This window comes from Dromaius novaehollandiae, chromosome 25 (assembly GCF_036370855.1).
Source record: "Dromaius novaehollandiae isolate bDroNov1 chromosome 25, bDroNov1.hap1, whole genome shotgun sequence".
NCBI classification, from domain to species: Eukaryota; Metazoa; Chordata; class Aves; order Casuariiformes; family Dromaiidae; genus Dromaius; species Dromaius novaehollandiae.
In genome coordinates this window covers 600,503-612,609 of record NC_088122.1, presented here as the reverse complement: position 1 = coordinate 612,609, position 12,107 = coordinate 600,503, and the positions used below count along the sequence as shown (strand labels likewise).

The following is a 12,107-nucleotide window of genomic DNA, read 5'->3' as shown; positions in this document are numbered from 1 at the left end:
CTGTTTGTAAACACGCTCGGAAATCCAGAGCGAAGCCCCTTCCTACAGCACTTGGCTTTACTCATCCCGAATAAAACAAAAAAATAACCAGATCAGGCTTTTCTTTCCTCCCTGCCGGTCTATTTGGTCCACGCCCCAAAGCCTCTCTTGCCTTGAAAGGTGCCTACCTTGAAAATCAGGTGACACAGTTAGTCAGCAGAACGCACTTAACCCTTTCACAGTCAGCTGGGCACCTCCTGGTTCTCTGGTTGGTGCAAGAAAAGAAACAAAGCAAACAAAAACCTCAACAGCCAAACAGCCTCCTCCCCCCAAGACGCTGTTACGAACTAGGGAGAGCAAACCTTCCGGAAATAAGGGATCCCTCTTCGCGCAGCCAAACAAGCCTCACGGGTGCCACCGTTTGCTCCAGGTGCTCGGCGCTGCGCTCTGCCCCTTCCTGCTCGGCAGGAGCATGCAGCCACACGCACGAACCCGCACCCCGGCCCAAACCCTTAGGTCTCTTCCCAGGCCTGAGATTAAAGGACTGAACCACTCACAGGGCTTTCATGTCACGCGCAACGCTCAGATACTTTTGCAAAGGGTAATTGTAAAAGACAATAGAATTTCAGTAGCATTCTGTGTGCTAAAGATATTTATACAATGCTCTTAACTTAAAGAGAGCCTGAGGAGGGAGAGGAGAAGGAAGGTCTGGGAAAGCAGGTCTCACTCCTCTCGCAAGCCGCCTAAGCTTACACGCCACTGATAAGAGAAAGTCACTTGCCTCTTTATATACAGAGTATCTACAGATCACATTTATTTGTATCTTACAATATTTTAAAAGTAAATTTCTAGCTAATTGCACTTCACACAAATGAGTAGCATCCTGTGTAGATATGCTAAATTAGACCTCATCAAGGATTTAATTGCTGCTCACAGAAAAGAAAATTGACCAGAGAACTGTTTCATTTTGTAAAAGCAAGGACATACATTTTCAGATATTTTGATTAACTATCCTATTGCATATCTTAGCACCTCAAACTGTAATCATTTTAATTTAAATTATTAGGAAATTACCTATTGTAGACTGTTACCAGGAGCAGAAAAAGTCTTTGCAAAAAAAAAAAAAAAAAAAAAAAAAAAAAATTCAGGGCTCACAGTCAGGAGGCTTTGGAGTATGCTTTTACTTTGAAAAAAGAGTAAAAGAAAGATGGTGTCCCGGTGCTCCTTTTCTATTAGATGTTAACGATGTCCAATTAGCACAAACTCAGTTTATCAGTGAGAAGATGCCTTTTTGGCTGCCAGCTTCCTACAGAAAAATTTGACATGAGATCCATGGATTGACCAGAATTTTTTTTATGACTGAAGTCAGGATAAAAATAATTTTAAAACACAATTTAAAAAAATGAAATGAATTTATAAATGTCTGTTTGGTGGAAAAGGACTTCTAGGAACATTTCTTTCTGCAGGAAGGGAGACCGAGCGCTCTTGGCTCGCCAGCTGCCCACCTATGAGAGCGGGATGCTCTCCAGCTCTCCTGGGGCCCGTGGAGCGAGAGAGGCAGAGCAGAAGCTTGCTAGCTGGGCCAGTGAGCTCCTGCTTCTTGGCAGCTTGGACTGCTAGAAACCTGTGCCCCGAGATGTCACGGCAAACAGGCCTGTTACGTTCCTGTAACGTATCTTTCTTTTCAACTGTCTGCACTTTATTGCAGAGCCATAGAGGAAGAGAGAAACACTTAAGATAAACTAACAGTTACACACATGATTTTCATCTACACATCTCAAGAACAGAGATTAATTGTCCCCTTTTAAAAGATGGAGACCAAAATGCAATGAAGAAGAAGTAATTTGATCAAGGTCATGCATTAGATCAATGGCTGAGAATCTGTTAGCGTCTCTCCTGCCTTCCCAGCCCGCTTCCTAGCTCGGGGGCTGTGCTGTCGCATAGCTGCTTGGCTTGATGGTAGATGCAGGAGGAACCGGAATGCTGCACAGCTCCTGTCCGGATAGGGAAATAGGGCTCCCCCCACTGCACTGCCGAAACTGGTTGGTGATGGAGCAAGCTCTGTACATGGCTTGCCACCTCCCCAAGTCACAGGAGGGCCCTGCTGAATTTACCATAAGCAGACTGGGACCAGCTGTTTCATACTGTGGAGGAGAAGTGAGCACTCGAAAGCTTCTGCAAAACCAATTTCTTTTCCTCTTTTTGAGCGTGTGATTCTGAACCCCTCTCCATTATCAGCGGAAAGACCCAAGGGGAAGCAGCAGAAGGGAACTTTGCACTTTGCTGTACCCATGAGCAAGTCTGCCAGCACTTCTTCTTCTTGCATGCAGAGCCGGTGGAGCTGAGCTCCACAGCGTTAGGACGAACAGGCCTTGTGCGAGGTGATAGCATGCCGGCTTTCCCAAGCACTCCTGTCTGCCTCTGCACTTCAGAGCTGCCTCACCTGAAGCCTCGGCCTTTCTTGAACAGAGGCACCATTGCAGCAGGTACCGGAGCTGTGATACTGGGCAACTGGTCACAGTGATCGTGTCCTGTTGGCTTCACTCCTGTCTTAGGATTCATCTTCCAAAACTCCTGAGTAACTCAAGTCCAGGTTCAGGTTCTGACCTGCTTTTGCGCTTAGGAGCACTATTTTGAATAAATTGGGGGGATAAAGGCAATGCACTCACTTAGCATTTCAGAGTTTAGTCCAAGCAGAACGTGCAGCAGTGAAGAGCCACAGAGTTAACAAGAGATCTGTTGCCGGGAAGGAATTGTTTAGGTTCTTGGAGGCAGGGAGATGGATTATATGACCTTCTTGAGGTCACATCTGTAATCCTCTGGAGATCCTGCTCCTCTCCCTTCCAGCAGCCGGCTGGCAGTACTTTCAGAGATGCCATTTACTGCTGACCTTCCCCTTGTGCCATCATTTACATGTGAAGCAAAGCAACTGCCAAAGACACCTGGATCTTGCCTGCAGCGCGAGCTTTGCCCTGCGCAAGGCCGGGTTTGTGTGCGGACTGCAACTTCCCAGCCGCCCACCCTCGTCTGGGTGCTGCCAGGGCCCGCGCGGCGCCTGCGCCGCTCTCCGGGAGCCCTCTAGCGACAGGGACACGGCGCGGTGCGGGCGCCGGCGCTGCGGAGGCGAGGACGGGCAGGCTGCAGGGGCTCGGTGCTTCCTTTTGCTTACTGGGGTGGGCAGGAGCTCAGCTTTTCCTCCAGGACTGGAAATGCAAAGAGAACTCCAGGGATACTTCGCCCCTTTCTGTGTCAGCAAAGGTTGGTTCTGGGCTCAGATAAGAGGCAAACTGGTTCCTGTCACAACAGCCACATAATCAGACGTGCTTTCGCTTCCCCGTCCCCATTCTCCTTAAATATGTGCATTCATTACAAACTGCTGCAAAATCAACTGAACATTCAGACAAACAAAACAGGCTGGAAAGAATGAGGGAGAGTAATGACTCTTTAATAAATTAGCAAAATAAACAACAGCATTAAAGTATGTATGTGTTATATATCACTGCGTCTCAACAGATCACATGACTTAAATCAAAACCCTTGATTTCCCAGTTTGATGCTCATATTGATTCAAAGGTATGCATCAGTCTAGTTACCTTCCTAGGTGATGCCTGATACCGTGGTACCTAAAAACCTAAAACCACTCAGAAATAAAACACCGTATGATTTCTGTTAATTTACTGTTTCCTTGCAGAAGTGATTAAAAGCAAGTGATCTGCTTTCTCCCCCCCTTTAAAAAAGTGTTACTTTACCTCAAAGGGAAGGGAGAAAAAACAAATGAGCACATTTAATGCATTGGAGTGATCATCTGTTAGGTGAAGAACAGCTGGAATTTGCAATTTAGAAGTCTCTGATTCTCATGATCACCAGCAGTTGAACTGATCAGCTATTTTGAATGTGTTGATTGCATCCAAAAAAGGATAAATACAGAGCAAAGACTAGCGGCCACTGTTCTTTCCTGGGCCATGAGAGCTGCATCACTCGTCATCTTTGACGTACTGCCCTGCCTCCCAGCGTTTGGCCATGGCACTCTTGTGACGAATCACTCTGGTGCTTTCCACAACCTAAAGAAACCAAAAAGCACATTTTTTTAAATAAAAGACCTGTTTTTATAAAGGATCTTTTCTTCTTTTTCTGCACAACTTGCCCTCCCAGTCAGAAATCCCCAGTCTTTAGACTAAATATGCTTGACAGCAACCACTACACATCTTGCCTGCCTTGATGTACCTCTGGGCTGACGCGAAGCAGATCCAAGCAGCTGCAGCTGCCTTGCGTCTTTGCTCATGCCCAGTCCAGGATGCCAGAGAATTAAGGCACCATGGAAATAAGCCTGGTTCAGTCCCCTGCCCTGCCTCCCCTGCCACCACTTGCACAGTTTTGCCCATCCGATCAGCTCCCAGAAACTAGGAGCAAGAGCAGTGTCCCAGTGGAGATCCTGGGGGAGTGAGAAGTCAGTGTTGCTCAAACGGAGCCACCAAGTATGTAAAAGACCTTACCTCTGTGTTGATTTTGTCAACGGGTTCAATGCCTGCATACTGTGAAAAGGGGGAACAAATGGTCAGAGAACAGCAACCCAGTAGGGAAATACGCAGCGGTAGCTAGATGCAGGCCACGGGGGTCAGGTCGCATGGGATGCACGGCAGAGAAATTCAAGGTTAGACAGCACAAGCGTGGCGCACAGCTCGGTTTCCCAGAGCCCGGGGAAGGTTTGGGCCAGGACACGCTTCCTTTCCCAGAGGATGTGGTCGCTGGTCTGCACAGTCCCACCCAGGCTCCAGCACTGCTCAGGAGGGCACTGCCCCTTGGGGCACGGCACGGGCAGAGAGGGGGGGAGAGGGGCCCACCTGATGCCTGGGACCCGGCAGACCTCTGCCGTCGCCCCGTCTTCCCCCTGAGCTGAGCACTGAGCTTCCAGAGCAAAGCAGGGCGGCATGCCACGGGAGCCCACTGCCTTCAGCCCCGGGGCAGCTCAGCGGCCCCGGTTTCTCCCACGCTAGAACCGCCTGAACGCGTGCTGCCCTGTGTTAGGCGGGGCTGGGGCATTCACCTTTCCATCTTCCTTCACCCTCCTCCTCCTCTCATCGAAGGGACTGGAACGAGCCGATTCGAGGGTGAGGCTCTCCGAGCTGCCCTGAGAGGGACTAGCAACTCTCAGTGGAGTGAATGACGATCCCACTCCCGGGATTCCCATCTGGTGCGAGGCAGGAGCAAAGACTGGAGACTCGGACACCGAGTAGCTGCCACTGACACCTGAGGCAGCTTCAAGAGAAAGAGCCGTTGGGGTGCGAAGGCTGCAGGGACGACTCGGGCTGGAGGTGCCCAGAGTAGGGCAGGGGTCCTGCCCCAGAACGGGACCTCCTTGGGAGGTCTGGCAGGCTTGGTCACAGGGGGGACCCTGTGTCTGGGTGCCAGCCTGGGATTCGCAGGGGCAAGGAAGGGGAAACGCATGAACTGAGCACTTCTTGGCCCTTCCAGCACTGTTTTCTGTGGGAATTTGATGTGGGAATTTGGCATGGAAATCTATCAAAATCTGAGCAGCCCTGAAATCAGAAGGAGTCCTGAGTGCCATTGCACTAAGCCCGACCCTCATCATCCTCATTTCCCCTACATCTGCTCCACACAGGCAGTCTGGGCTGAGTCCAGCCAGCTTCAGATTGAGCCCTTTTGCTCGCTGGCCACAGAACCTCTGTCTACAGAGGATTATTTCTCATGAGACAGTTTGCTACCAACACACACAGCTCCTTGTTGGCATCTCAGCAAATCCTTGCAGGGAGGAATTTCTACTCCTCATCCTGTAGCCTGTCCTGCTTTTTGAGGTTTTTCGGGGGGGGACTTGTGCTTTCAACCTGTAACTGTTTGCTGTTGACTTTGATCCCTGCCATGACCACTCTTGCTCTTGCAGAACGCCCAGGAATGTGGAAGAGGTGTAGAGGAACCACATCCTGAAGGACACCTGCACGTTTTGGGTTCAGGGAGCTCCTCATGGAAGCTGGGGCAAGGGCTGTGAACTGAACATCTGCAACAGGTCCACAGCTTCCCGAAGCACAGCCAGGGGAAGAGAGAAAAGCTCAGGTCTGGCCCCAATTTGGACTCCCCTTCCCACCTCTAGCAGAGGGTCAGGTCACCTGTGGCTGCCAGCTATGAAAGAGAAGGGTTCATCTCATGCAGACTGCTAACACTGGGCTTAAGAGCTTGCTGCCTAATTACTTTTCACAGCTGGGAGAGGTATATTCCTCAGGCTTTATGCTAGCCGTATGCGCTCTGTGCAGGAAGGTCTCTCGGGAGCGGGAGCCGGCACTTCAAGGTGCCATTTCTACCCTCCGACAGGTCCGTTAGAGACTCAGAGTCGCAAAGAATTAGAGGGCAGGAGCCATGCTGGCTCCGCACCCAGGGGTTAACCCCTGCCCGGTCCCAAGCCTGCAGTGCCTCTTCCCCCTTACCTGAACTCTGCGAGGAAAGCCGCGAGTGGGAGCTCTCCTTGGGGAAGCTGCTGCTGCTGACCAGGGAGTAGCCGTCTATCAGCTGCCTCCTCCTCCGTTGCTCCTGCAGCTCCTCTTCCCTCTGCAAGTCGCTCTGGATCTCCTTCTCAATCAGCACCAGCGTCTGGGGCTTCCACGTCCGCAGCGTGTACTGCTCCTCCTGGCCACCCTCCCCTTCCAGCCCCCTCTCCCTCCTCAGCGGGCTTTGCGTCCCCATGTTGTCCACGAAGGAGACCTTGGGCTTCCAGAAGGGCAAGGAGAAGTACTCTTTGCGCAGGACGCCTGTGTCTACGGGGCTCAGGGTGGAGCCGGACCTCTGCGCGGCGCCGGGAAGCCTTCCTCCCCAGGAATCCTCACTCGCCCATTTGTTGGCACCGGCGGAAGCGCGGTCGTACATCAGCGGCTCATCGCCGCTCTTCTCGCCGGCGGCTGCTGCAAAGCGAGGCTGGTGCGCCTGGAACTGCGTCAGCTTCACCGTGTAGTTCGGGGGGGCTTTCCCACCTCTGGCGTCTTGCGTGGGGCTGAAGCTGTGACCGGTGGACTGCTCCAGCGCAAAGCCGTTAATCCAGCTGCTCCTGTACTCGTCTGCCTTCCAAGGGGAGGCTGTCTGCTGTGGGGCCGGGGGGGCTTCCTCCTGCTGAAACACCTTCTTGCGCTCGTCCAGTTCCTGCTGCGTCCCCCGGTCGTACAGCCCCAGCAGCCTCCCCTCCTTCTTCAGATCTTCTTCACGCTTAGTTTCCTGCTCTATTTCCCTCTGGACGTAAAAGGAAGTGCGGCCTTTGTCCTTCCCTTTCCTGGCTGGAAGGGGCGATACAGACACTGAGAGGAGAGGCTTGGTCTGGATTTCCACCAGCTCGCTGCTGGAGGTCAGCCTCTGGATCCCCCTCTCCTTCCAGAGGTTCTCCTCCCTCTCCATCGCCAGGCGGATTTCCCGCTCAATGGGCGTCTCGTTGCTGGTCCTCATCTCTTTGTCCGGGCCGTTGCCGCCAGCCCTCAGTCCCGCAGGAGCGTCGAAGATCTCGATCGTCGTGCTCCCATTGCCGACGTAGCCCACGCTGCCGACAGTATACATTTCACCCAAGCCGGAGTCCGGGTCGTCTCTGGAAGACGCTTTAGTCAAAGTGGATGTTCTCCCAGTGAGATACGATCTTTCAGTATCAGCCCTTCTGGGAGCATAAACCTCGTCCTTTGCAGGTGCCTTGTAGGATGTGTTATAAACCTGATAAACGGTCTTGTCTGTCCTGCTCTGGCCGGGGGCACCCGGACTGCTGTAACCCCTCGCAGTCTTTGCGGCCGTCTCGGGACCGTGCCACTCCTGCGCAGAGATTCTCGTCACTGACTCTGGCTTTGGAGACATTGCTTGCTGCCTGGGGCTGAAAATAGAGTCCGGATTGGTCCTTTCCAGCATCAGGAACTGTTGCCGGGCAGCGGAGAAGTTGATCTGCTCTGTGTCTATATTTTCAGGGTCAACAGGCGTTGCTGCCCTCCCTTGGGAAGGCTTGTCAAAGTAAACAGCAAAGCTGGAGGTGAAGCTGCCTTTGTGCCTGCCTCCCCCCTGGCTGCCTGAGCCCGGGTTTATAGAGCTCAGCTCATCCATGGAGCTCCACTTCTCGGCCATGGTGGAGCTCTTCTTCATCACCTGGCTCTGGATGACCTCCCTCCTCTCGTCTTCAAGCTCCTTTGCCTTCTCGGGTGAGATACTTGGTGGAAGGACCCTGCGCTGTTCCTCCTCGTCCTCTTCATAAAGCTTCGATGGCTTCCTCTCGCCTCTGTACGCCCTGAGGTCATACAGGCTTCCCGACCGTACCACCTCCAGCCTGGAGTCTCTGTCCGGGGAGGGGGTCCAGACATCCTTTCCACCATCTAGGAAATTTGAGGGTGACTTGGACCTGAATTTCCATTCATAGCCATTTTCCACTCTCTGGCTGCTGCGCTGAGAGGAGCCAAACACATCGTCGTCACCACCAGCCCTCTGCTCCGCAGACGAGCTGGCTTGGTAGCCATCGTTATAGTCCTGGTTAGGCGCCTGGGGGTACTGGAAGACGAGGTGTCTGGTGACTCTGTCCATCTCCTGGGAAGAGTCAGCATCCAATTCTCCGTCAGCCTTCTCCTGGACTCGGGGACGCGGGTTAGTTTTGAGGTTACCCTCAGGCTCCCGGGTCACCTGAAGACCTTCCGAGCAAAAGGCAGGATCTTGCTGGCCCTGCAAGCAGGAGGAGAAAAGCTGTTAGGAGACGCGCAAGGAGAAGTCAGGGGACGGCGGCTCCCAGTCCCACACGCCTGTCCCAGCCCCGGTGGCACCTCCGGGACCTCCAGGAGACACCTGTGCTCGCACGCCTCTGCTTCCCGCTGTCTTAAAAGTAACGCGCTCGATCTACTCAGAAATGCCAGTCGTGGGCAGAGGCCGTCCAAGAGCACGCGAGGCGTCACTTCCTCGGGCAGCTCCGCCCCGAAGCCAGCGTCCCCCTGCTCAGCAGCACCCGCCGCCCCGGCCCCACGGCCCCCCGGCCGCTGCCTTGAGCCTCGTCCCAGCCCCGGCTGGCCGGGGAGCTCCTGCCCGACGGCCGGCTCTGCGCAGCTGGGCGTCTGCTGGGCGCGTGGGACGGGGAGGCACCCGGCCGCGGGCGGCACCGGGAGCCGCCGGCGTCATCGTCCCTTGCAGCCGCCTGGAATTCCTGCCCGCGCCGCGGCGGGAGGGAGGGAGGCCCCGCGCAGCTGCGGCCATCGAAACGGCGGAGACCATAAAACTGGTTTCGTGGCTTATAAAAAGCAGGGGACTTTAACCCAGGTATCGTGCAAAGCGGGCGTGAACGCCTGCCTCCGACCTTGGCGTTGGCGTCTCCTGCGGGTAATTGGGCTGCGGCTTGATAACGAAAGTGGGTGCCAGGTGAGGGAGGGGCGGCCCAGGCGGGTCCCGGCGGAGCGGAGCATCCCGAATGCCGCTCCCGGCCTCGTCGGGCGCCGCGGCCCTGGCGGGGAGCAGGGCGTGCGTGGGCGAGCCACGCGGCTGTCCCGTGTCTGCTCAGGCACCGCCGCGGTCCTGCTGCCGCGGCCCCGGGCTGGGCCGGCGCGAGCGGGTACCGGGGTCTCCGTGCCGCTTCCCCGGGCGCTCGCCGCCCTCTGCAAACTCGCCCCGGCGGCGAGGCGGTGGCGAGCATCCCGGCAGCGGCCACGTGCCCGGCGCAGGCTGAGATGCCCCCGAGGGCAGGCACGTGCCCGCAGCCCAGCGCATCCCCCGCCTGGGGATCCCAGGTCCGGCCGTGCACCGGGGCCGGTAACGGGACCCCCCCCGCGGCCCCCCGGGCGCCGGCGCTGCCGCATGCAGCAACCTCGCGCAGCTCGGCCTTGAGCCGGGGCTGAGCAGGCTCTGCTGGGAGCCGCCGCTCCCGGCTGCTCCGTGCCCAGCTGGATTCCCGTAACCGCTGGTTTTCCTACCAGTGATTCATTATCGCTTTTATAGCCCCCGTGAGCCCAGAAACGAAACGCGCTGCCTGTCCACAGTTGTTCTTCTCCGGAGGGGTCAAAAGTCCTCGCTGGGAGTGATCTCCTAACTGGGCCATGCTGGTTGGTGGCAGCAGAAGGGACACGGGGACAATGACACAAACAGGGCTGTTATCAGGGCCGCGTCAGAGGCTGCAGCCGGCAGCGTGCACCGGCGGTGACGGGCACCTCCCCGAGCGCCGCGGCCGCCCGCGCCCAAAGCATCCGACAGCTCCCCACCCGCCGGGCCCGGGCGCTGCGGGAGCGCGGAGGGGGGCCGGGAATCGCCCTCCCGCGCCACGGACGGGCCGAGAGCTGCGGCGCCCGCCGGGCTGCCCCGGGCCTCCCGCCCGCTGATTTCAGGGTGTTTTCCGGGGTCCCCCCAATCCCGGGGACTCCCGTGACGGGCACGGGGCGTCACTTGCTCCGCACTGCGCTGCTGCAGGAGCCCGGCTCCGGGGTCCATCCCTGCAGCTGGGGCCACGTCTGCGGGCAGCGCGTTCGCGCACGCCCCGGCCCCAGGAGCCCGGGAGGCCCCCGAGCAACGCGCGCAGCAGCAGCGCGGCTTGGCCGGTGGCGAGGGGCAAAGCTGGGCACACGCGCGTGCGCCCGTGCAAACGGCCGCAGGTGCTCGCACGCCTGCCAAACCGTGCGCAAATGTGCGCCAGCACGCTGCAAAGCACCCCGTCCGCCCGCCCGTCCCAACAGGCACAGCGCACACCCCGGCACCCGGCTCGCTGCCGCCGGCGCTCGGTCTCTGCGGCCGACGGCCGCCCCGGCGCAGCCCTGGCCCCTGCCCGCACGCTGCGCACTTACGGAGGGAGGGAGCCGCCGGCGCGCGGTGCCCGTCCCGGGAGGCCGCCGCGGAGCCGCCTGGGCTGCGTCTGCCAGGGAGCGGCGCGGCCAGGGCGGCGGTGGGGCGCGGGGCTGCCGGAGGGACGGCCCCGGGGCTGCGGGGCCCTGATAAGCTCCCTCCTGCGCGTGGAGGAATTCCAGGAACTCAGCCCGGCTCATCGCTGGTCTCGCGGTTAGTGACCCGCTTCCCCAGCCCCCCCCACGCCGCCCTGCGTCGCCCTCGCTGCGGCTGGTTCCCGCGCCCGGCAGAGCCGCTGCACCGCCGGGAGGGCTCACTGCCGCCCGCGACGCCCCGCCGCCCGGCCTCGCGCCCGCTGCTGGAGGGCTGCCCCGGCCTGCGGCGTGGGGCACGCACCAACGTGCCGATGCACCAACGCACCAGCGCATCGGTGCACCAACACACAAACACATCGGTACACCAACGCACCAGCGTGCCGATGCACCAACGCACCAACGCACCAGTGTGCCGATGCACCAACACATCCGTGCACCAACACACCAATGCGTCAGTGCACCCATGCACCAATGTGCCAGTGCACCAACACGCTCCCCCAGCTCGGTGCCTCGGTTCTCCCCGCAGAGCAGCACGGCCGCAGGCTCGTCTGCCCGGGAAGAGCTTGCGGTGCTCCCGGGGGCAGGCAGCGCCCAGGGCAGAGGCGCCGGGGTGCAAACCACCAGCGTCCCCGTGGCTCCGCTGAAGGCCGGTCGCCCTGCGGGACAGAGCGGAGCAGCGCGGGGCAGCCCGGCCTGTCGAGCCCGAAGCGGGGGGCCGCGGCGCGGGATCCCGCTGGGGCTCCGCGGGGAGAAGAGCGCAGCCCGAGCAAACCCGCCGGGCGCAGCCGCTCGGGAGCTGCCGCGCTCCTGTTTGCGCCGAGGGGCCTCTCCCGGCCCGGCTCCCTCCCCGCCAGCCGCTCCATAACCCCGTGTTTGCACGGGCCGGGCCGGGCGCCCTCGCCGGCGTCGTGGCGGGGCTCCCCGCGGGAACCGGCCCCGCTCGGCCCCGCACCGGGCAGCTCCGCCGAGCCCGCGGGGCAGGAGGCAGCGCCGCAGCCGCCCCCCCCCCCCTCCGGCGCCGGAGCCCCCCCGCCGCCCCCCGAGACCCCGCTTACCGGCGGCCCCGCCTCCCGCTGCGGGCGGCACCCGCTGCCGGCCCGACGGCGACTTCGGCGCGGCCGCGCCTGGTTCCGGGCGGAGGCGGCTGCACCGGGCCGCGAGGCAAAGTCCGCAGCGGGGCAGGGCAGGGCAGGGCAGGGCAGGGCGAGCACCGCGCCCGCGGCGGCGGCACCGGAGCCCCCGAGCCGCGTCGGCCCCGCATCC

General features: G+C 58.9%; 1 protein-coding gene across 6 annotated transcripts; it reads right to left on the bottom strand.

The window, feature by feature from the left end:
* Window positions 1–3,403: 3,403 nt before the first annotated feature.
* MISP (mitotic spindle positioning) lies at window positions 3,404–11,972 on the bottom strand. 6 transcript variants are annotated; one of them, XM_064497566.1, is made up of 5 exons: window positions 11,900–11,972; window positions 6,417–8,658; window positions 5,024–5,235; window positions 4,473–4,511; window positions 3,404–4,040 (listed from the first exon to the last, which is right to left on the bottom strand). In XM_064497566.1, the coding sequence occupies exons 2-5, from the start codon at window positions 8,521–8,523 to the stop codon at window positions 3,954–3,956; spliced, it is 2,445 nt and encodes an 814-aa protein (XP_064353636.1). In that variant the 5' UTR covers window positions 8,524–8,658; window positions 11,900–11,972; the 3' UTR covers window positions 3,404–3,953. The 6 variants fall into 6 exon arrangements, with proteins under 6 accessions (XP_064353636.1, XP_064353630.1, XP_064353634.1 ...); XM_064497560.1 differs by lacking the exon at window positions 11,900–11,972 and adding an exon at window positions 10,752–10,971; XM_064497564.1 differs by lacking the exon at window positions 11,900–11,972 and adding an exon at window positions 9,891–9,909.
* Between the last annotated feature and the right edge of the window lie 135 nt (window positions 11,973–12,107).

Coding starts and splice junctions, on each gene's coding strand:
- MISP (XM_064497560.1), bottom strand. CDS start 10,949: ATGAGCCGGGCTGAGTTCCTGGAATTCCTCCACGCGCAGGAGGGAGCT. Junction 8,659..10,751: donor GCCGGCGGCTCCCTCCCTCC/GTAAGTGCGCAG, acceptor TCCTGCTTGCAG/GGCCAGCAAGATCCTGCCTT. Junction 5,236..6,416: donor GCTTTCCTCGCAGAGTTCAG/GTAAGGGGGAAG, acceptor TTTCTCTTGAAG/CTGCCTCAGGTGTCAGTGGC.